Raw genomic sequence first — 26,229 nt, 5'->3', positions numbered from 1 at the left:
ATTTGTTGTATCTCGATGGTTTTATCCATATTGGAAGAAGCATAATCTCCTGCAAATGGAGTAATTCTTCTAAGTTCTTTTGCAGGAGTGGACTGTGAACCTTTCCATAGTACTTCAAAAGAGGACTTTCCAAGGACTAATGCCTAAGTTTTATCAATCTTCCTTTTCTTTCTTTGTCTTTTTAGTACAGTCTTGTGATGGGGAATGTAGAATATGTCAAGAGGAGAAATATCTTCGAACCTTAATACGACCTCATAGGTTGTAAATGCTGGTATAATTTCTACGTCTTGAATCTCTAAAGGTTGATCAGCAATCCTCATTGTAATTTGAGTCTTCTTAAAGGTTTTAGAAGTGTTTAAGACCTTTTCTATTGAGGTAGTCTTTAAAACCTCATGTTTATTTCCTTTCAAAACTTGGTTGCATTGTTCCCATATCTCTTCAAGTTTAGAACTTGGTAACTGTCTCTCAATCTAAGTGGAAGAAGAAGCCCCTATATCTTTTGGATCAGAGATATCAATAACCTGTGTAGAAGGAATCTATGCAACCTTTTCTTGAGGTGTACCTTTCTATGAAAGCTTTAATGAATCCAAGGGTAAATGGGATAGACTCATTTCCCTGTATTGCACAAATTGATTGATTTCATGTGGAGCAAGACGTTATGGACTCTACTTAGAAACTATTGAATAGGTGGCATATTTTTCAAATAAATCATCAAATTGATCAGGCTCATGAGAGAATTGCCTTACACTTGATTGAGTGGTAACCTTTTTAGCAGTTCCATGAGGATTGTACTGCCTGTTAGGGATAGTAGGAAATTTCCACTCTAAAATAGAGTTTACCTCAATAGTTTCATGTTTGAAATTATCTAAAGTATACATACCACAATGGAAAGGAAAGGAAGTCCATACTTTCTTATTGGATTCTTTCAATATTTTAGAAATTCCATTTCCTACGATTTGGTAGGCTATCTCACAAGCTAGCAGTTTATCAAGGACATACAACGGAAAAAAATGTGGATTAGCCAAACTACCAAAGACCCAAATGTAGGGTTAAGGTTCATGGCTTCTTAATCTTGCAAAAATGGAATATTGGCTTTGATCTTGTTTTGGAACACCCAAAAAGAAAAATTATCTAGGAAAAATTACCTGGCCTTCCATTGGAACTCTAGTCAAAGAAGACTATCTCGGTGATTGCAAGTAAGATTGGTAAAGTCTATTATGTTGATGAGGGTTGTATCGGATTTCTTGACAAAAGGGAAACCTGGTTCTTGGTGGAGGTTGATCTTTCAAATGGCCTTCCCCAAGCTATAGATATTTTCTGGGGCACTTTTTCAATTAGACAACAGATCGATTTATGGGGTATTCCTTTCAGATGTATTGGATGCAAAAAGACTAGGCATCTAGTGGCCTCTTGTCCTCTTTGAATGAAGGAAGGTAGTAATGTGTTAGACTGGCAGTCTACTAGAGATAATAGATTTCCCTATAGATAGAGTAATCCGGTGGGGTCTTATGGGTACTCTGACTCACCATTCCCTCAAGTTGTATCTCCCCACACATCGCCCATCCAACAGACCCTGCTCCCAAAGTCATCCCAGCAGAAAAATTGGATGTTGGTTTCTGTAGGGAAGGGACAAAATCAACTTTGAGAAGGGAAATCTCCTAAGTTATCACCCCCCCAGCATGATTGGGCAGATAGGTCACTTGGGAAAGTATCTCTACTTTCCCCAATTTGATTAAGGTCTGATCTAACAACAGATACATCTCCTCTCTCTATGGACGTTGATCTGGAATGTATTGTTGGAGCCTCTACAATGAGCCTAGAACCCCTATCAATTAAGAGGACATTTTTTCAGGACAAAAGTAAAAAGAAACCCCAAGCACAGGGGATTAAAAATCCTCCCAGCAGAAGGAAAAAGGAGACTAAGTACAAAAAGGTCTCACTATGTGGAGATGTGGGGGTTGAGTTGAATGATCGTTTCTCTGAGACTTTGGAGGAGACTTTATATCCTCCCTTTGATCTAGGGCCTATCTCGGAGGGACACTCTATTGGGGGTAACAAAGATAGTCGGGACCTTAGAGTAGAGTTCCCTAGCTCATCCTCTTTATGATGAAAATAATGTCCTTGAACATCAGGGGACTGGGATCTCCCCAAACTTCTAGATCCCTTCTATGTTGTATACAGTTAAAGACTTTGGATCTTATCCTTCTGCAGGAGACTATGATTTCAAAGGAAAGGCGTGTGAAATTCTGTTGAAAATGTGTCCTCAATGGATTTCTTGTGCCACTAACGCTACAGGAAATTCTAGAGGATTGGCAGCTTTTTGGAATCCAAAAAAATGCTCCTTCAAAGCATATAAATCAGAGGCTAGCATAATTTTAACTGGATATGTTCTAGGGATGAGTCATAGGATCAGAATCCTTAACATATACGGACCCTACTCTAACAGGAAATCATTCTGGGAAAAAATCAACAGAAGTGGCCTCCTAGACCTCGAACATTTGATTATTGTCAGGGACCTGAACCTCATTATGGATGCCACTGAATGTTGGGGAAAAAAGCGAGGTTGGATCCCCTTGTTGGGTACTTCAAGGAATTATTCAACCAAAAATTGCTTAAGGACATTTCTCCTCATCCACTTTGTCCTTCATGGAGGAATGGGAGGTCCGGTGCTAAAGGGATCGCCAAAAGGATTGATTGATTCTTAGTCCACTTGTCCTTGACCATGCATATGGAAGATCTGGAAGCCTCATCCTTCTACTTTGAAGTCTCTGATCACCATGCTATTTCGATACAATGGAGGGGTGCTGAGAATCGAAACTCCCTGCCTTTTAAATTTAATCACAAATGGATTGAAGAGCAGGATTTTAAGGACTTAGTTTCTCAGTCCTAGAATCTTCCTACAAGTCCTGAATACATATCGAAAATGGAGTCTTTCAGTTGTAAACTAAAGAGACTTAAAGGTAAAGCTCGAGTCTGGATTAGAAAATGCAAGGTGGCCCATTTAAAGGAATTGTTGAAGATTGAACAAGATCTGGCTTCTTTTATGGATCCAACAATTCCTGATTTCTTTTCTGAAAAAAATAAAAAAATAAATAAATATATATATATATATATAATAACATAAAATAAATAAAACAAAATCATAATAATAATAATAATTAAAAAATTAAAAAATAAATAAATAAATAAATAATAATAAATAAATAAATAAATAACAACAAATAATAATAATAATAATAAAATAATAAAATAATAATAAAAATAATAATAAATAAATAAGAATAAAATAATAAATAATAAAAATAATAAAAATTAAAATTAAAATTAAAATAAAAAATTAAAATTAAAATTAAAAATTAAAAATTAAAAAATTAAAAATTAAAATTAAAATTAAAATAAAATAAAATAATATATATATATATATATATATATATATATATATATATATATATATATATATATATATATATATATATATATATAATAATAAAAATTAAAAATTAAAAATAAAAATTAAAAAATAAATAAAAATTAAAAAATAAAATAATAATAATAATAAATATAATATAATATAATAATAAAATAAATAATAATAATAATAATAATAATAAATAAAAATAAGAAATTAATTAATTAAAATTAAAAAATAAAATAAAATAAAATAAAAAATAAAAAATAAAAATAAAATCAGTTCTGGAGCTCGTGGAAAAGAAGAACAAGATCCTCAAATCCCAAGAGGATGAATGGCGCCTTAAGAGCAGGGTAGACTGGATCAAAGGAGGGGACCAAAACACGATATTTTTCCACAGAACAACATCTAAACATAAGGCTGCAAACACAATCTGGAAAATCAGGGATGCTGAAGGAAGAAATCTCTCCTCTCTTAAGGACATTCAACAAGAGGCTTATAACTACTTCAAACTACAATTCAAAGAACAGGAGGAGGACCATATCCTAGAAAAAGTTGAAATGGAAAACTTATATCCAAGATGTGTCAACGAGGAGGAAATCAAACTTATGGACTACCCTGTTTCAGAAGAGGAGCTCATCCAAACGATGAAAGAAACAGCCAAGGATCGTAGCTCGGGGCCTGATGGTTGGCCTGTTGAATTATATATCTCTTTTTTTGATATCATGGGGCCTGAGCTACTACAAGTGGTAGAAGAATCTCGTACTTCCGGATATATATCAGGTGTTATAAACACTACCTTCCTTGCTTTAATTCCAAAGAAATCAAACTCTTGCTGCTTTTCAGACTTTAGACCTATTTCTCTATGCAACTCTGTATACAAATTGATTTCTAAAATTATAGCTAACCGAGTTAAAAAAATCCTTTCTCCATATATATGTCCGGAGAAATTTGGTTTTCTTCCTAACAGAAAAATTCAAGATGTTGTTGCAATTGCCCAAGAGTGCATACACTCGATCAAATCAAACAAGAAAAAAACATGCCTCATGAAAATAGATCTTCTACGGGCATATGATCGAATAGATTGGGAATTCCTGCGACTGATTCTTCATAAAATTGGGTTTCCCTTCCGGCATGTGAGATGGATAATGGCTTGTGTGACGTCGGCATCAATGGTAGTTTTAATCAACGGGTTCCCTACAGATTTCTTTAAAATATACAGGGGTTTGAGACAAGGATGTGCTCTCTCCCTGTTACTCTTTATCTTGGTAATGGACTCGTTTAGCAGAAGTGTAAGTGCAGCTAAATTGAGGGGTAATATCTCTGGATGTAGGGCCTCTTCCACTATCTCAACTACTCACTTACTTTTTGTGGACGATGTCCTTGGTTTTGGAGCTGCTAAGCTTTCTGAATGGGAAACTTTACATCAAATTTTAACTCAATTCAGAAGGGCCTCTGGACTTGTTATTAATAAATATAAGACTGAGCTTATCATTGATGGGGAGGATGTAGTGGTCAGCCAACAAATTGCAACCCTATTTGGGATTAAAACTATTTCTTTATCCTCTGGTTTCAAATATTTGGGTTGTTTCCTCAAGCCTGGAAACTATAGGATTTTGGACTGAGAGTGGTTGGTTATTAAAATCTAGAAGATGTTGTCTCAATGGTATCATAGGTGGTTGACACTTGGAGGAAGGGTGATCATGATAAAATCAGTCCTTCAAGGCATCTCTGTGTTTTGGATGCACCTTTTTCTTGTGCCTTCAACAATAATCAATAGGATTAATGTTATTATTGCCAAGTTTCTGTGGTCCGGAACAAGAACTTCTAGAAACATTCACCATGTCAAGTTGGATTCAATCACTCACCCTTTAGATGTTGGTGGGTGGGGTATGAGGGATATGAAACATTTCAATCTAGATCTTCTCACTCGTAATCTTTGGAGGGTTTTTAATGATCAGGGTATTTGGATTCAGATCATCCTCGATCAATACCTCTTGCAACAAATTTTGGAAGAATGGGTTGTTTTGGGAGCCCCATTCAAGTGGAAGAAATCATATATTTGGAGTAGCTTGATGGCTACTAGATCCTAGTTTTTTGGAAACCTCACGTGGCTTGTAGGTAACGGTGACAAGATCCTTATTGGACTGTATGCTATTAAAGGCATGTTTGGTGATCATACTCTATCCCCAGAAATCATCCTCTACCTTCACCGTATGGGTATTCACCATCTTGGTGATCTCAAGCATCAGTTCCTTAATCAGCTTCCCTCCTCTGCTTGGCCACATTCTTGGTATTTGGGTCTCAACATGGCTTTCAAAGTCAAATGGGAGTCTTATAGGCTGAAACTCATCGAGGCACGGATCATGTTGTTTGAGAGGTATGGTTCTCTTGTCTGGGGTGGATGTGTCGGTGATGGAAATCTTGCTACTAGTGAAATGTATACATACATCTCTAGTTCCCCTTGTTTCGCCCTAACGACGAGTGGACTGTGGTTATGTGGATATGGGAAGTTCCCTTGAATATCAAGTGCTTTTCTTGGTTGGATCTTTTCAATCGCATTTTGACTTGGGAAATTTTGATGAAAAGGGGATATAACGAGCCCGGTCGATGCAATTTTTGTTGCTCTACTTTTGAGGATATCACGCATCTGTTTCTGGGATGCCTACATGCCAAGTCTATATGGGATCAAGTGGCATCTTTGCTAAAAATCAGAATTGATAGGATTTAGTCTTCCATCTTGGATTGCCTATTATACTGGAAATCAGAACAGAGGCCATTCCATGCTCTGCCTTATATTTCTTTTGGGGTATCTAGCATTCCAGAAACGCCTCTATTTTTTAGAATGTTTTCTATGATTGCCAATCTACCAATGTTAAAATTGTCGACCATTTTTCAGAAATTGGTCTTTCCCCTCATCTCCACGACGCTCTGTTCTATACATGGATTTGGGCAATCATTTTCCTTTGGGATTCTTCGATGGGGCCTTTGTTGATGGTTTATGTGGATGTGGGCCCTTATCCATCTCAACCCTAGTAGGGAATATCATTTATTCTAGAATGGTGGTAGAGAAACTAACAATTGGACTAAGACAGTGGCATTGTGGGGAATTATCTAGAATGCGGTGTGGCTTGCTATTGATTCCTTTAGGGTCACTAGAGACTCTACGGTGGTCATAGATTTTATATAGGGGCAGAACTCCTTGGAGGTTTCTTCGCTTCACCATTGGATGGTCAACATCAAGGCTCTTCATTCCTCCTTCTCTGATATCTCCTTCATGCATGTGTACAAAGAGAAAAAATTGGTCGCTGATGTTCTATCTAAGAGAGGGATCACTCTCTGTCCTGGTTTTATGTTTTTTGAGCTCTGGGTTGATGGAATTGTACAGGAAGTTGGCTCCTTCACTTTTTGATCCTTTTTTTTGTTTCCTTTTGTGGATGCCTTTGTTTCTTAGATCGGTCTATCTTTTCTCCTCTTTCTTGTCCTTCTTTGTCTTTTTTTGGTTCTACCAGTGTTGGTTCTTAGTGATTTCCTCTCTGTCTCTGCTTCCGAGGAAAACCTAGGGGCTTTCTTATTAAAAATAATATGATTAAAAGGCAGCATGACCCCTTAGCATATTTTATAGAAATGGAGCTGGTATTTGGAATCTCAGAGGATATTATGGTATATATGAATTGGAGTTGGGTCTGCTAAGGTCCAATTCCATCCCATGGACGAAAAATCCATATTGTAGCACAGAGTGACCATAACATAGGCACTCATATAAAAAGGAGGAATTACATTTTCTGAAATTGTATGCTTTCTTCTAAATTCAAGATGTGAGTGGCTAAATTATCAGAAAAAATAATTCCCTAGTCTAACATATATCCTTCTAAAGCAGCATCAATTAATGGATTCCATTGATCTGGGAATTTTTGCGTATTAGGACAAGGAAATAGTATACATACCATGGCAGCAATTTGACAATAGGGACCTGCGAGAGAGTCTACTGAATATATTCCCTTATCCTCATGCTTATGGTTATTAGGGTCCCTCCTCCTTTCCTTGATGGGTTTTGATGCATGATCAATACCACTCATGAATTTCTCCACGAACTATTTATCATATTTACACTGTGGAAGAGGAAAATGATACATTGCACTGAAATTGCCACAGGTGAAAGAGTCGATAATTGTGTCATTATTTGTCATGAATTTCCTATCGGCAATTTTCAGGTGTTCTACGACCCATTGAATCATATCGGTATAGGGAAGGAGCTTAGGTCGAGCTGTAATTCTGTGTAAAAATGGATTTTCAACATCAATCTAGGTAGTATTAGAAATTGGAGTGGAATCTTCAATTGCAGTTGTTCTCTGAGTGACCCTTAGTCCTTCGCCATCGAGTAAATGATATATATATTCCCAAGAAGCACTCTCCGCATCTAAATAATAGACCGTATTTGAAAACAACCCTGGTGTATCGATATTTTTAGTGGGCAGAGCTACTAACTACTGCTGAATGACCGGTTTCTTCTTTGCTTTAGTTTCCCTAGACATTTCTTCTGAATTTCCCTTATCGGGAATGGCCTACAATGGAAAACACAAGAATAAGTGATAATTGTTTCACCAGGAAGCTCTTAACACAAATAACAATTTTCATAATGATTTTTATCTTAAAGGGAGAATCATGATAGTATTAATTTTCAATGAATAAAGTTGTTTATAACTTTGAAAACCATAAATTTTCCACTCTTGGAAATTAAATGAAAAATGTGGATTCACGTGGGCGATGCACACATCAGCATATCGAAGAAATTTTATTGAATAAATCCCATGGTTTCACTCTAAAAGTTACAATATCTTAGGCTTCTGATATGTGATGTTTAAAAATATAATGGCTATAAGTATAAGCGGGCAGAGATATCGAAGGTTTTATATCGGCAATTGGAGTGTCGGAGTTTTTAAAGAGTGACATCCGATATAAAAAGTCTCGATAGGGGAAGAGACAGGAATATCGGAGGATAAAGATATCGGATGGGAGGAATATCGTAGATATCATATATCGAGAGTGTGAGGCATCATAGCATTGTGATATCAGGAGCTCTTGAGATAGCGAAAGTGTTAAGTATTGGAACATCGGATATTGAAGGTTTGAAGTGTCAGAGATTTTAAGATGTTGCTTGTTAAAAGTTACGATATTCGGGGGTTCTAATATTCCAAGTGGTAGTATTGTGGGGTCGACGGTTCTTTAAATTATTCAATATATAAAAGGAATTTCCTCTTTTATCTTTATATATCGGGAAAGTTCGATCAGGGAATGTTTTATCGTAACTTTCCTATAAGGAATGTTACGATATTTGAATGATCCGATATAACTCCTCCGATAATGCATTATTTTAAATAACAAAAGGCCTATCAAGTTTTCGTAACACTTGTAAGGTTTGAATCCTATGATATGTAAGTTATGATATTTGTAACCTTTATGAAAGAGGGTTATTTACAAAAATTAAAAAATTGTCTTATCTTTAGAATTAAAGAGTTTTATTAAAATTCAAAAGGGTCCCCATTATTTATTATATAGCTAAAATAAAACTAAATTGGGAGTTGTTGAGTACTACAATAATTGTGACATACTGGGTGAAACAGATATCTCTGTAAAAATAAATGAAATTTTAACTACTAAAGGAAAAGACTTAGAAAGGTAAAAATATTTGAAGTTTTGATTAATAAAGATTACTCTGAATAAAATAACTCATTATTTTATAAATTGTCTCACAACTTGTTATTGATGAAAATCTTTGTTATCTTTGTTGGTCATGTAGTTAGTTGCAAAGATAAAGTCAAGGGTTTTAAAAGTTTAGCGTTTTAGATAGAATTATTTGTCACTAGTAGAGCCACTACTACCAGCAGGCATCAATAGCTTCGACCGGATTACCATTTAACCAAAATGTACCAGTATCCCATCCACTTATAGTAATTTTTTAGAGGTATTAATTTTTCTTTTAAATTTTCTTTTGAAGCTACTTGAAAGCCAATGTCCTGTGTTGGTGGCCAAATAATGACACTTCCATTCACAAGTTATAATGATATTGAACAGGTTGAATCATGATGAGACCTCTTGTCTTATAGTTATATAGCCACAAACCATTATCCTAGTTTTGTGTCCATTCATGATAATGTCAACATCATTAATTTCCCAAGATCATGGTAAGTCGATTCATGATGAGACCACTTATCTTTCAAGTTTTATATATTTTTGAATTACACTCTGAAAAAATGTAAAATTAGTGGATGGGGAGGTAAATTTACTCCTTAAGATATCATAACTCAAGAGTTACAATAGCTTAAGAATTTGGGACATCCTAAATTGTAAAGCAAAAGAAGGTTTTTCTTCAATAGATTGCACTAGGGCTAGTGAAGGAAGAGCTAGATTGGGAGGTAGGATAGCTTCTTTTCCATACACTAATTGGAAAGGAGAAGTGCCTATAGAGACCTTCTGAGTGATTCTGTCAGCCCATAAAGCAAAAACTAGAGCTTTGTGCCAATTTCTTTGATTTTGGTCAATTGTTCGCTTGATTATCCTAATGAGGTTTTTATTGGTAGATTCTGCTAGGCCATTTCCTTGAGGATAATAATTTGTAGAATATTTGAGTTTAAAACCTATTTTGAGAGAAAATTTAGTTATGGTATTTCCTAAAAAATAAGATGCATTATCAAACATAAGGGCATAAGGAAGGCCAAACCTGGTAATAATAAATTGATCAATAAATTCAATAATGTTTTCAAAATTGGCCACCTTCAGAGGTATTTCTTCCACCCATTTGGTGAAGTAATCCATAGCAGTCAAGATGTATTTATGCTACTTAGAAGAATTAGGAACGATCTTACCTATGATGTCCAGTCCCCATTTCTCAAAGGGTTTCTCAATGTTAACTGGCTGCAAGGGCAAGGCTGGTTTCTTTTGTCTTCCTGAAGCAGTTTGGAAAACTTTGCATTTTCTGACATAGGCATGGGTCTCCTTAAATAGAGTCGGCCAATAGTCTCCAACATGCAGGATCTTATGAGTAGTAGTGTCCCCACTATAGTGTCCATCGGCTGGTCCATCGTGTAGCTCTTGCAAAACTTTCTATGCTTCAATTTTTACTAAACATCTTAATAAAACAATATCATATTTTTTTCTAAATTTAACATTATTAACAAGTTGGTACTGATTAACTTTAAGTATTAGAGATATTTTTATTTTGTAATTGAGTTCGAGTGGAACATAACCATTTTTTAAATAAAAAATTAAATCAACATACTGAGATTCGTAGCCAACGGGGCATATCTCTGTAATTTGAACATTATTACCTGAATCCTCATTAGCCGAAGTGCCATAAGCTCCAGTAATTAATCTGCAAAAACCTTAAGCCCTTATTATTTTAGTTTGTTTTATCTCTAGGTCATATTCTTCCAAGGCAGTAACCCAATTTTCACTTTTCTCTCCTAATTCCTTCTAGATGAGCAATTGTCTGACCGTGGGGAAAGGAACAATTACTTTTATATGTGCTTTAAGGAGGAAAGGCCTAAAATGTTTTATAGACTTAAAAACTGAAGAAAAAAAATAAAATAAAAATAAAAAATAAAAACAAAAATAAAAATAAAATAAATAATATATATATAATAAAATAAAATAAATAAAAATAAATAAATAAATAAAAATTCTTTCTGGACCTCTAAATGATTCATCTCATCTCCTTGTAAATTGGAACTAAATAAGGAAATAGGAGCCTCAACTTGTTGTTCATTGGGTTGTGTTAATACTGCTGCATAAGATTGTTGGGAAGAAAAAGTGTAAAGGACAAATTCTTTCGAAAAGTTGGGAGTTGATAACAAAGGAGCATCTATGATTGCTTGTTTTATTGATTCAAACACTTTTCTTTCAATCAGTCCCCATTTGAAAATTGATTTATTCTTTATCAAAGTTTGTAAGGGTAAAACAATTTCTGAAAAACCTAGGACAAATCATTTGACAAAATTGATTTGCCCAAGATAGGTTTGCATGGATTTTTTTTGTGTGGTAAGGGGATTTCAAAAATTGACTTAATTCTCTCTGGGTCTATGCAGATTCCCTCTTTGGACACAATGAAACCTATAATCTTACCTTTGCTAAGGGAAAAAAATGACTTTTTGGGATTCAAGGAGATTCCAAATATTTTACATCTTTCAAAGGTTTGTTTCAAATCATGGAGGTGATTACTTCTTTTTTTTGAATAAATTGTAATGTCATCTAAGTACACTACAACTATATTATTAATCAAACCTCTGAAAGAAATGTCCATGGCTCTCTGGAAAGTGGCTTCAACATTAATTATTCCAAAACACATTTTTTATAAGAATATGTTCCCCACTTGGTTATTAAAGTAGTTTTTAGTCTATCATCTAGATGTACAAGAATCTAATTGTGACCTAAAAAACCATCTAATAGAGACATTAGCTCATAACCAGAAACAAATTGTAAAAAATTTTCCATCGAAGGCAAAGGAAAGTTATCATTCTCACACGCTTTATTCAAGTTTCTAAAGTCTATACAAATATGAATATCTCCATTATTTTTTATAATTGGTACAAGATTATAAACCCACTTGGAATGTCTATCCAGGAATATAATTTTTGCTTTGAGGAGCTTGTTCAATTCAATCTTAATCTGGGCTTCCAAGTTAGGATGAATCTTACTAAGCATTTGTTGAATGGTATTTTCATCTAGCAGCATAGGTATGGTGTGTTGAATGATACATGTGTTATAAATCTTGAGATCATCTTAATTCCAAGAAAATACATCCTTATATCTTTTGAACAGATGAATAAAAGCAGATCTCTCATCTAGTGTGATTCCAAGGCCTAAATTAATGTTCTGAGGCTTATGATCATATCCTAAATTAACTAATTCAAATCTCAGAGTAGAACTTTGAAGCTTGCAATTAGTTACTTTTTTAAACCTATCTTTTAGATCATATAAATCTTCCAATTTTACTACACGTTTAGGTAAAGAATTTTCCTCAGAAGATTTATTCAGCTTCTTTTCATGCTCATCTTCATCAATAATCTAGTCAGAGTAAGACCCTTCTGATGTCAGAAATCTCAGGATATCATTGTCATCATTAAACACACGCCAGTTAGTTATGTTGTCTGGAATGGAGGGGCAAAAAATTAACTCAATCGAAAATCTATCGAGACTAAAATCATCAAGTGGAATGAGCTCGAAGGAAACATTGGCTAGGAGATCGGCACTAGAATTTTGTAATCTTGGGATTAGAGCTATATTGAATGCAGTAAAATGGGAAGTTAGGTCTTGGATCAAAGATTGGTAATGCTTAAGGTGACTAGAAACACAATGGATGTTGTTTCTAACTTGTTTAATTACAATCTCTGAGTCACCAAAAACTTTAAGGTATTTGACATCAAGACTAATGGATTTCTGTAAGCCTTGTACCAATGCTTCATATTCAACAATGTTATTGGTACAGTCAAATTCCAATCTGCAAGCCAACATAGTTTTTTCTCCATCAAGGTTTACAAGGATGCAACCAGCTCCTGCACCATCATTAGATTTCTATCCATCAAAGTAAAGAGTCCAAAACAAATTATCATGCTTATTTATAGGATTTTCTACAATATTAATACATCTAGATGAATCTGTTTGAGAAAAAATTTCAATTTGAGATGAAACAGAATCAACTAAAAAGGGAGATTTTTGTGCTAGAAAATTGCCAAAGAAAGATTCAAAAGAATAACTCCCAAGAATGTTGTTTGTAAATACTACTGGTTCATTTTCTTCATCAAAATTAGTCACTGAATATTTCATATGTTTCTCCCTATCAACATGAATTTTATTGGGTTTTCCATTGTAGGGAAGCCACATGTGTAACCAATTAGTTGCAAAGTAGCCATGTAGTTTTTCATACTAGTCTCTGCTTAGAATAAGGCCATAGAATTTGGGAATTTCTACAACTAATATATCTATTATTTGACAAACCTTTGAATTGGAAGATAATATGATTAAAACAGAATTCATTTCTCCCAACACTTTGACCTTTGTGCGATGGAATTGGAAAATCTGGACAGCATATTTTTGAGGTGAAATATTCAATTTAAGACAAACTACATAAGGCATGACATTAGATGATGCGCCTAAATCCACTAAACATTTGTGAACATTCTTATTAAAATTTTCAAAAGTCAATAAAAATGGATGAGTGTGGGAATTTTATCTATCTCCAATTAGAATAGAATCATAAGGGTCAATTTTATCTAAAGAGACATTAGGAGGTTTTCCTTTCTCTTTTGAGGCTTTTGTAGTGACAGTAGTAGGTAATGGAGATGTAGGGACTGCATTTAAATCATTAAGTAAAAAAATGTGTTGTTGTTTTAACTTGCTGACCTCAAACAAGGGAGATGTTGTCTTTGACCTTTTTCATCTCTTCCACAATATTATACTCAATGGTATCAGCGACTATCAATGTCTTAGATGAAGAAGGATATTTAGAAGTAGTTGTAACAGAATCTAAATATGGAGTATAAGTCTTTTTAACTATAGCATTGTCTTTAGTAGGAGGAGAAAGGGACTTCTATTTTTTATTTGGTACAGATGTACCAGTAGGTCCCTTAATTCTAGTACTTACTGGTAGGGCTTCCTCTTCTTCTTCATTTTCTGAAGTAGTTAGAATAAAATCCCACAAACCATGAGCCTCAACTATTTCTTCTTCTTATGATTCTTCAGCAGATAAGGTTGATTCTTCTTCTTCGTCATCTTGGTTAGATTCTACATTTGATATAATGGTAGGAGGTTGTGATTGTGATGGTTGATTCCTTTTAAAAGGCCAAAAGGATTTCTTTGAAGATTCAACTACTTGTTTTTTAATCTCTACCATTTCATTAGACATTGTTTTCATAACCTTTTGTAATCCCTCTAAGTCGAAAGGATCTTTGGGGGATTTCTTCTTGGATTCATCTTTAAAAGAGACTTTATTGGTTTGTTTTCTTTCCTTGAGGGCAGTTTTCTTCTCAAGAGCAAGAATTATTTTTTCCACAAGTAGATATTCCTTCATGTTATCAAGCAATATTGTTTTATTAGCTCTATCTACAAACATGGAAATATTTGAAGGAAGAGTAGAGATATACCATTCAATTTGTACATCAGTTCCAGGTTTGGAAGTGTCTGGGATTTTATTTAGTAATTTGTTAAATCTTGAATTACAGTCTTTAATTTTTTCATTTGCGTTGTCCCTTAGATTTGAAAATCATTAATCAAAGTAGCAGTTGTTCAGTCATCACCAAATTTTAACAAAAATTGTTCGAACATATCGCAAATTTTTATTGATCCAGCAGGAAGAGAGAATACCAAGATCCCAAGGATCCTTCAAATGTGTAAGGAAAAAGTATGAAACCACAATATTCTTCTGTGACTCCATTAAAATTTATCGCTAACATGAAATTGTGAATAATTTCCTCTCCAGGGAAGCCATCATCAGGATTAAACTTAGGAATCCATCTCTCTAGATGTTTGGGAAGAGGGTGTAATGGTAGAGTCATTTGCACTTCCCCAGTATTGTTCCATGGTCCATTTCCATTTTGGGAGTACTAGGAATAGAGGAATTTGCAGAAGATGTGGAGGTTGATGGGGATTAAGCAATTGAAGAAGCTTCTCCTGTATTTCTATTGATTATAATAGCACCAGTTGATTATGGGTGAGGAATGTGAATGAAATGGACTAGAGGATGATAAAAATAAGGTAAATGGGTAGAGGAAGAATTGGAACCAATAGACGGAGTATGAGGTGGAGAGGAATATGTAATCTCACTAGCAGAAGAGAGAGTTTCTAGAGTACTTTTCTTTTTCCGGTGAGTGGGTAATGGAAACACAAAAGGTTTGACTCCAATTTTTTCATTGTATGATCTAGTCAATACACCAGATGATTGTAAAGACAATATGACACTTCCTTCCGATATATCGATTTGAAAAGAGTTTTCTCCAGAAATGAAAGTTCCTTCTAATTTATGAATCAAAGTCTGGACTTTAGGGGGCTCTATAGGTACTTGTGAAAAATTTTGTCCAACTGACTTTGGAAGTGTGCTAGGAGATTTAATGGTTGTTTGAGCAACTTCATATCTAGGATTAGGGGACTTTGAATGTTATCTTGAAGTTGGTTGTGATTTTGAGGGAGACTGACTCTTAGAATTACCACGGTTTGACCTTATTTCCATGCATAGTCTGAAGGCCCTCCTTCTTGCACCAAAAATGTTGAAGGCTCGAAATGTCTACCTCAACATCGGGGAAAACCACCTGGTCGGGACCTTAGATCAAATCCTTTTCCATTTGGGATGGTGGCTCCGACTAGGATTTATGGTACCAACTTCCCTTGATATAAAATAAGAAAATGGATGAAGTATATAGATATGAGACTTATGATGTAATTAAACTGAGAATATAAAGTATTTAAATTAACTATTTATCTATATATCTATCTATCCTAGGAAATCTTATCTATATATGTTATTTAAAAGGATCTCACATACAACATGACAATATAGATTATCAAGTCAATATGAGGTTAAAGAAAATTATGATAATTAATTTAATTAAATAGTTAATTAAATTAGTTGATGAACTCGTTACACATATAATATTTCATTATTTATGCATATAATATGATTCCAATCACACATATCAATAGTCAAATATGTATGACTGCTTACAACACACATATGATAAACATAATGAAATAACCATTTAACTCTTAAGGAAAGAATAACATACAGATAATAGTACCCAACATATTGTAACTCAGATCATGAGAAAATAGTAGTGGTTCATCTTTCTATTAAGATAACTTAAGTTACAGTAGTGCAAACAAAATCTTTCTCTCCAAAATTCAGAACCCTTTCTCCATTAAAATGAAGGGGATTTATGTTTTTCAAATAAAATACAAATATAGCAAAGCAAAATAAAAGTCTGAAGCGGTTTTAACAAACAACTCTTACAATAAAATAACAAGACAATTTTACAAATTCGTTGTAACAACTCAGCTAAGACTCTAAAGAAGACTATCCTCCCATACATTGGTGCAGTTCGTAAGTTTTTTTTGTGGGTTTCAATTCAGGTGGATAGCATGGTTGAATCCGCATTTGACTGGTAAATATAGCATCCCTGAGCATTGGAAACATATGAGTGGTTGTATTAGATAAACATCTAAGCATTAGCCATTGGCTGTGAGGCTTGACTAAGAAATGCCAATGGAATTCTAAGTCAATCTTAGATAGCTTTCCAATCTTCTCGGCCTTTTTCTTGGAGAAATCCTGCCATGTTTTGGTCAACAATTTAATATCTGGTAGATTTCCATCGGGGCAGTCTAAAATAAGATTTTCCTGAAACAAATTATCAATGATGGCTTCAATGAGGTCATTGGATATGTCCCTTGCATTGAATATTGTTGTTTTTGTATGTTTGAGGTGAATTTCTCGTTCCCGGAAGACTATCTCCTTATGTGATTTCTCTATCCTTGGGAGATTGGCTAATATCCCTTTAGCATTGTCTTTCCATGTTATGTATCCTGCAATATTTTCCTCAATGTCATCAAAATATGTCCTGAGATCGGAAAATTGGTCCACCAATGAGTTGGTTGTGTTACACAAATCATGAATAATGGCTAATTTCTGACAGAAAATGACATGTTGTTGAGAAAGGAGAGTATTTAATTCTCCTACTTCCCTTTTAAACTTTTCCAATTCAGGATTGGCTTTCAGTTGTTTGATCATGTGTTGCAATTCCTGAATTTGAGCATCCATGATTCTCAAATCAGAGTCATGTTGTAGTTTAATGGCGTCAAAAATTCTGAAGCTCAACAAGCTCCTCTTGCCATTGATTAGCAATTTTTTTCTTTTCATTTTCAAGGCCTTGTTCCAACTGCATAATTTTTTCCTCCTTTTCCTTCAAAAGCTATTGTATCCCAGCGGCTTTGTCCATAGTGACAGAAGCATAAGCTCTTGTGAATGGAGTAAGTCTTTTGAGTTCTTCTACAGGAGTGGACTCTGAACCTTTCCAAAGTACTTCAAAAGAGGAATTTCCAGGGACTAATGCATCAGTTTGATCAATCTTCCTTTTCTTTCTTTTTCTTTTACTATATCCTTGTGCTAAGGACTATAGAATATGCTAAGAGGAGAAATCTCTTCAACCCTTAATACGACCTCAGAGGCCAGAAATGTTGGCATAATTTTTACATCTTTGATCTCTAAAGGCTAATCAGCAGTACCTGTTGTAATCAGAGTATTATCAAATGTTTCAGAAGTGTCTAAGACCTTTTCTGGTGAGGTAGTCTTTAAAACCTCAGGTTTATTTCCTTTCAAAACCTGGTTGCATTGTTTCCATATCTCTTCAAGTTTAGAACTTGGCAAATGTCCCTCAATCTAAGTGGAAGAAGAAGCCCCTGTATCTTTTGGATCAAGGATATCAATAACCTGTGTAGAAGGAATCTCTATAACCTTTTCTTGAGGTGTACCTTCCTATGAAATCTTTAATGAATCCAAGGGTAAATGGGATAGCCTCGTTTCCCTATATTGCAGAAATTGATTGATTTCCTATGGAGGGAGACGCTCTACACTATGCTTAGCAACTATTGAATAGGTGGAAGATTTTTCAAAGAAATCATCAATATAATCAAGCTCATGAGAGAATTTACTTACACTTGATTGAGCGGTAACATTTTTAGCAGTTCCATGATGATCGTACTTCTTGTTAGGGATAGTACGAAATTTAAAATCTAAAATAGAGTTTACCTCAATAGATGCATGTTTGAAATTAGCTAAAGTTTACATACCACAACAGAAAGGAAAGGAAGACCATACTTTCTTATTGGATTCTTTCAATATTTCAGAAATTCCATTTCCTACAGTTTGGTAGGCTATCTCACAAGCCAGCAGTTTATCAGGGACATACAGGGGAAAAATGTGTGGATTAGCCAGACTACCAAAGACTCGAATGTAGGTCAAAAACTCTTTGCCAAACCATTTCCAAAGCCTGAGCAAGTCTGCCTCTGCTTTTAGGGAAATCCTAGGGGCTTTCTTATTAAAAATAATCTGATGAATAAGAAGCATGACCCCTTGGTAGATTTTATAGAAATGGGGCTGGTATTTGGAATCCCAGAGGATATTATGGTATATATGAATTGGATTTGGGTCTGCTAAGGTCCATTTCCATCCCATGGAGGCAAAATCCATATTGTAGCACAGAGCATCCATAACATAGGAACTCGTATAAAAAGGAGGAATTACATTTTCTGAAACTGTATGCTTTCTCCTAAAATTCAAGATGTGAGAGGCTAAATTATCAGACAAAATATTCCCCCAATCTAATATATATCCTTCTAAAGTAATACCAATCAATGGATTCCATTGATTTGGGAATTTTTTAGTATTAGGATAAGCAAATATTCTACATGCCATGGCAGCAATTTGACAATAGGGACGTACAAGAGATTCTACTGAATATATGCCCTTCTCCTCATGCTTATGCTTACTAGGGTCCCTCCTCCATTCCTTTATAGGTTTTGATGCATGATCAATACCGCTCATGAATTTCTCCATGAACTGTTTGTCATATTTACACTGCGGAGGAGGAAAATGATACATTGCATTGAAATCACAACCGGTGAAAGATTCGATGATTGTGTCATTATTTGTTACAAATTTCCTATCTGCAATGTTCAGGTGTTCTATGACCCATCGAATCATATCGGTATATTGAAGGAGCTTCGGTCGAGTTGCAATTCTGTGTAAAAATGAATTTGCAACATCATTGTAGGTAGTATTAGAAGCTAGAGTGCAATCCTTAGTTGTAGTTGTTCTCTGAGTGACCCTTGGTCTTTTGCCTTTGAGTAATTAATAGAAAGATTTTGAGGAAGCACTCTCGGCATCTAAAGAAAATACCGTATTTGAAAACAGCCCTGGTGTATCGATATTTTCAATTGGCGGAGCTGCTGACTACTATTGAATGACCAATTGTTTCTTTGCTTTAGTTGTCGTAGAAATTTCTTCTGAATTTCACTTATCGAGACTGGCCTGCAATGGAAAACACAAGACTAAGTGGTGTTGAAAAGTGTGCAACAAGAAATTCTTGTTGAGAGTGCAACAAGATGATGGAGCTTAGTGAAAAGGAGTCGCCTTCACGAAGTGGGCCCGCAGGCAAATTATGGTGCAAGTTCTATTTTTGGATCCCAGCAGGGATGATCACAGCAGGAGTGACCACAGCAGGGATGATCACAGCAGGAGTGACCACAGCAAGAGTGATCACAGCAGGAGTGATCACAGCAGGAGTGATCACAGCAGGAGTGATCACAGTAGGAGTGATCAAAGTCTATTTTTAGACTGGTTGTCAAAAATAGAAAAGTCAAACATTATTGTCTCATAATAATATTTGTGCATGATGATTTGCACAATCAAAGTATTTCTCGTACAGAGATCGACTGTATGGGCATTCACCAGATATCTCACCTTCCAAAAGAAGGATGAATCCAGAGGCTACCTGGCCCGATTACAGACTCTGCCTGAAGAAATAAAATGTAAACACTTTCTGAATAATAGATCCGATGATCAATCCTCGCTTGATATCCTGTAAAAATCTCTTCTACAAATTAAGCAGCTCCAATACCATGTAGAAATTTTGAATAATATGACACATATTCACAGAGATTATCCTGATTATACACTTATAAGTGGAACATGCATAATACATAACCTCCTCTACGTTGATCATCAATTTACAGAAGCAGAAACATTCACAGGCGCACATAGAAGCATCAATCACACATATCAACACAGTATTTTCCTGGGGAAAGCATCTCGCTAAAAACCCCAACTATCTATATATTATATTAATTGAATCATGTAACAATACATAGTACAATACTCCTCACAAGTACTCAGTACTATCTCCACATGCTACACACAATACAGCTCAGATCTGATCTCCAAATCTCCCCCGCTGCTTGCCTGCCTCCACAACTTAATGCCTGCTCAAGAATGAATGAGAATGGTTTACCAAACTCGTATTTAACCTCCAAAGATTCACTCACACTGGGAAAGATGTGAGAAGAGGCTATAATACTTGGTATTGGCCAATTCATTGGCATACTCAATCCCTTTGATTGTGCAAATCATCATACTTTTGGAAGGTGAGATATCTGGTGAATGCCCATACAGTCGATCTCTGTACGAGAAATACTTTGTTCTCACGAATTTTAGATCAGAAGCGGTTGAGTTTTGCACTGGTGGAATTTGAATTTAATTCCAAAGCAAGAGCGAAACTCAGAAACAATAAGTGTGAGAATGGAGACAGTATGCCCCAGTATCTCACGAAGTTCACCCAATGCCGGGATGAACTGGGAAGTGTGGGGGTGACTGTCGGATGAGGATGGTGAGTCTAGGACTCCTTAACCTTCCTAAGAGTTGGCATAGCTACCAGGACTCGGTGAATGGAAGGGAGAAACTGCCAGGATGGAAGAGACTTTGGTCGGATCTTGTGCAGGAGTAGATTAGACGGAGCACCAGAGACAGTTCTTCATCCATGCATGATGAGGAGAATTGTGCCTTAGCAAGTAAGGCGAAGAAGGGGAAGGGGAAGGTTTCTCTTTTCGAATCCAGTTATTCCAATGATGGGAAGAAGGTTGACAAGGCGAAGGTGAGATGCTTTCGTTGTCATGAGTTGGGTCATTATGCTACTAATTTCCCAAAGAAGAAGTCCAAGAAGGGATCCGAGGAAGGATCTGAAGGTGAGGCAGCCTCACTTGCTTCACAGTTTGAGTTGGACTTCACACTCTTCGCATGCATGGTTTCATCCATGGTGGGAAGTGGTTGGATTCTTGATAGTGGAGCTTTTTTCCACATGACTGGTGACAAAAGTTTGTTCAGTACTTTGGAGGAGAAAGATCTCCAAATACTCATAGGGATGGGTAATGATGAGAAGTGTAGTGTCTCAGGTGTAGGCACGGTTATTTTTCAGAGGGAGCATGGAGCTCGCCTTACCTTGACCGATGTCAAGTATGTACCAGGACTGAAGAGAAACTTGGTGTTGATCGCGATGCTAGAAGCAGAGGCTATGATGTAGTCTTCAGTAAGGGAAAGGTTTTCCTTAGACACGTCATCACTAGACAGGTGAAGCAGATTGGTTCACGGGTCAAGAACCTATATGCTCTTGAGGTTCAAGATGCATGCAAATCCTTGAGCAGCGAGGCAACTGATGGAGACTTGGTGGTTGAGAGGGAGCGTATATTACCTCTCAACATGTAGAGCCAAAAGAAGTCTCAGACGATTGTGGAGGAGCCACGATTGGTGCAGCAGCTTCAGGAGGTTGTGGAGGAGCCACAACAAGGGAAGCTGAGAGGAGATCGAGTAGAGACATCTACTCATGCAGAGACCTCTAGTAGGGGGAAACTTCGAGCCAGGTGGGCTGAGGGATCACATGCAGCCATACCTCCAGGTAGGAGGTGGGGCGATATAGAGTGATCGTCCCAAGGAGGAGGGGCAGGATCCTTGAGGTACCCAACCTCTTGGATGAGACCTTGCTACGGGAGCCCCAATGTGGAGTAGCAGGAACTGACTGATTGGGTAGAGACAGATGCGGATGGAGCAGCAGAGAGAGAGACAGTGCAGGGAATCCCAGGACAGTGTATAGCTAGCAGGCTGCAGCAATGCGAGAGGCACAAGTGTTTTGCACAGTGCTAGGTGGCACAGAGAAGTGTGCAATGGTGCGAGATGCATGGAGATGTTGCAGTAGTGTAGATGTCAGAGAGGGAGCACTTGTCAGCAGCAGGTAGAGCTTCAGCATCAGAGGGTGTTTCTAGCCCAACAAGGAGGTCAGTTGGGAGGTGTAGTGTGGATGCAATGCTGGGAGATAGAACTAGCAACAGCACAGATGCAGTCAGAGATCAAAGTGATAGAGGCTAGAGCAATCAGATACTGAAGAGCACAGAGATGCAGAGTTTTCAGTCGATAGAGGCAATAGCAGTCAGAGACTTTGATGACAGAGCAAGTGGACTGTCCAGATGTGTTGCATGGAGAACATTCTAGAGTTACAGGATCGGGTTTGAGAGGAAGCCTTTCTTGTTGAGAGGGAGTGTTGAAAAGTGTGCAACAAGAAATGCTTGTTGAGAGTGCAACAAGATGATGGAGCTTAGTGGAAAGGAGTCATCTTCACGAAGTGGGCCTGCAGGAAAATTATGGCGCAAGTTCTATTTTTGGATCCCAGCAGGGATGATCACAACAGGAGTGACCACAATAGGGATGATCACAGCAGGAGTGACCACAGCAGGAGTGATCACAGCAGGAGTGATCAAAGTCTATTTTTAGACTGGCTGTCAAAAATAGAAAAGTCAAATATTATTGTCTCATAATAATATTTGGACTATAAACTTGATCTTATTCTCTTGGAGCACTTCAGTTTGAGCTACAGATGTGGCACATGCAACTGTCAGAAGGAAATACGTTTTTATTATGATTCAGTTGAGTTTTTGCATGCATGACTTCAGTTAGAACTCAATCAGTTGAGTTTGGTGGAGTTGATTGTAGAGTTAATGAATTTGTGTTCAGTTTGACTTGGTTAAACTAGTTGTAATTAGTCTAACTACAAATAGAATAATGATGAGTTGTTAAACTAATTATTAACTCATAATGCAACTATAGAATACATCAGTTAACTCGGTTGCATGTCAGTGCATGTTCAGTTCAGGAAGGACAGGTGTTAGAGGATCAGATTGCTATCAGTGGTGACTATAGTTGTGCATGATGATTTGCACAATCAAAGGGATTGAGTATGCCAATGAATTGGCCAATACCAAGTATTATAGCCTCTGCTCACGTCTTTCCCAGTGTGAGTGATTCTTTGGAGGTTAAATACGAGTTTGGTAAACCATTCTCATTCATTCTTGAGCAGGTATTGAGCTATGGAGGTAGGCAAGCAGCGGGGGAGATTTGGAGATCATATCTGAGCTGTATTGTGTGTAGCATGTGGAGATAGTACTGAGTACTTGTGAGGAGTATTTTACTATGTATTGTTACATGATTCAATCAATATAATATACAGATAGTTGGGGTTTTTAGCGAGATGCTTTCCCCGGGAAAATATTGTGTTGATATGTGTGATTGATGCTTCTATGTGCACTTGTGAATGTTTATGCTTCTGTAAATTGATGTTCAGCGTAGAGGGGGTTATATATTTTGCACGTTCCGCTTATAAGTGTATAATCAGGATAATTTCTATGAATATGTGTCATATTATTCAAAATTTCTACAAGTGGTAATTCTTTCACCAGGAAGCTCTTAATGCAAATAATGATTTTCATAACAATTTTTGTCTTAAATAGTGAATCGTGATAGTATTAATTTTCAATGAATAAATTTGTTTAGAACTTCAAAAACCATAAATTTGCCACTCTAGGAAATTAAATGAAAAATGTAGATTCACGTGGGTGATGTGCACCCCAGCATATCGGATAAATTTTATTGGAGAATTCCCATGGTTGCACTCTAAAAGTTACGATACCTAAGGCTTCTGATATGTGTTGTTTAAAAATATAATGGCTATAAGTATCGGCAGGTAGATATACCAGAGGTTTTATATCGGCAATTGGATTATTGTGGTTTTTAAAGAGTGACATATGATATGAAAAGTCCTGAAATGGGTAGTGATGGGAATATCATAGGATAGAGATATTGGAGGGGAGGAATATCGGAGATATCGGATATCAGGGGTGTGAGGCATTAGAACATTATGATATTGGGTGCTCTTGAGATAGCAGAAGTTTTAAGTATCGGAACATTGGATTTCGGAGGTTTGAAGTATCATAGGTTTTAAGATGGTTCTTGTTACAAGTGATGATATTCGAGGGTTCCGATATTCCAAGTGGTAGTATTTTGGGGCCGACAGTTCTTTAAAGTATTCAATATATAAAGGAATTGCCCTTTTTATCTTTATATATCAGGAAAAATCGGTCGGGGAATGTTTTACTGTAACTTTCCTGTAAGGAATGTTATAATATTTGAATGATCCAATATAACTCCTCTGATAATGAATTATTTTAAATAACAATATTCCTATCAGGTTATCGTAACACTTGTAAGGTTTAAATCCTTCGATATGTAAGTTTTGATATTTATAACCTTTATGAAAGAGGGTTATTTACAAAAAATTAAAAAAATCATCTTATGTTTAGAATTAAAGAGTTTTATTAAAATTCTAAAGGGTCCCCATCATTTATTATATAGCTAAAATAAAACTAAATAGGGATTTGTTGATTACTACAACAAATTCATATTCCATGCTTGAAGAATATGTTGGCCTTGAAGGCTTATGTTATTAATTAAAAGTTCCAAGACACATGTTTACAATGTACATCACTAGCCCCAGTAGTGAAGCATTGGAGCCACTCCTTGCTCCTCAAAGAACTAGTTGATCTCTCTAATGCCTTGTGGGAGGAGCCAAGGTGAAAAATTTCTTTGCTCATAAAATGAGGGAGTATATATAACCAAGGCTGCCTCTTTGACTACCCTCATGACTATTTGACTTCCTATGACTTGTCAACTTATGTGACTCTTTACATTCCATTTGTGTCTTTTCGACTTCCAATTTACAATACATTTTGAATACAATATAGATGGTCCACAATAGTGATGTGTCATATGAACACTCATGAGATGACATGAAATTGCTAACATGGACTACGTGATGATGTGGCAATGTCAGGTCATCGTTGTTGCTAAGTATTGGATGTCTTCCTGACGATTCTTTCTCTTCATCTTTGCATGGCTTGGTGATGGGGAATATTCAATGATATTCAATCTTGAATAGTGGTCGCAACTTGCGTACCTTCACTTTCTCTTGATTTATCAACTCTTCAGTTAAGCTACAAGAGAGTATTTAGGCATGCTTCCCTCCTTATTCTCCTTCCTCATCATCTTTCCATGACATGATAGGGTATTTGTTCCTGCAATTCACTCATGACAAGACGACATCAATCCGAAAACCCCCTAGTCTTAGATGATGAATTATGATCCACCAACTGAGCCCGAAACAAGTGACAAGCTAGGAAGAAGGACTCAGTGACTATGCAATGTGTAGTTCTAGCAGTCAGGGGGAATATCTTGAGTCTGATATTGCACAATGCGAAGCTCAGGGAGGCCTGAAGGACAAGACTGCACAGTTTCTGGAGCCATTATGGTCAAGTTGAGGGAATGGGGAGAGTCAACTACATAGTTCTGGGAGTCAAGGGAGGTTGGTATTTTGTGTAGCTACACCTTTCAAGCACTCAGGGAATGAACTTGAAGCTTGAAGATGCGAAGTGTGCAGTTCAAGCTGGGCTGGAGGACATAACTGCGCAATTCTGGAGGTTAAGGTTGGGGCTTGGGCACAGGAACTGTGCAGTGCAACAATACTGGGAGACATGAATTGCGCATTGTGCAGTGCCAAGCAGAAAGGTCACAGCTTAGAGGGTTGATACTGCACAGTGCACAGTTTAGAAGGGCTCCGGTGAAGCTAATTTGCTCGATCAAGAATTTTTCTTAAAATGGCTTAGTGAGGGATAGGTGATTTACTGTGATGAACCTTGACTATGATCACACACTTAGCAAAATTTGACGACACAAAAACATAGATCATCCAAACCATGAAAAAATCATTTCTCTCTGTGTGACTATTTTACTACAAGATACGACAAGTGCGACATTTAAGACAATCTTTGGGACGACTATGACAACACTTGTGTGACAGTGCTCAAGACTTTGCGTATGGGTGCGACAAATGTTTATATAGTTAGAAAAA

General features: G+C 36.3%; 1 protein-coding gene across 1 annotated transcript in view; it reads left to right on the top strand.

Moving 5' to 3' along the window:
- Positions 1–7,692, top strand: part of LOC149262563 (uncharacterized) — a 77,160-nt gene extending 69,468 nt beyond the window's left edge. Inside the window, exon 2 of the mRNA XM_089380596.1 lies at positions 7,624–7,692. Within this exon, the coding sequence (XP_089236722.1) occupies positions 7,624–7,692 (69 nt within the window). The remainder of the gene's footprint in view (positions 1–7,623) is intronic.
- Positions 7,693–26,229: the final 18,537 nt, after the last annotated feature.

Source organism: Pinus tabuliformis, chromosome 6 (genome assembly GCF_031772625.1).
Source record: "Pinus tabuliformis cultivar Carrire ecotype Pingquan chromosome 6, CPIR1, whole genome shotgun sequence".
NCBI classification, from domain to species: domain Eukaryota; kingdom Viridiplantae; phylum Streptophyta; class Pinopsida; order Pinales; family Pinaceae; genus Pinus; species Pinus tabuliformis.
The sequence above is the reverse complement of the archived record's forward strand: the minus strand, read 5'-3'. Positions and strand labels throughout refer to the sequence as shown.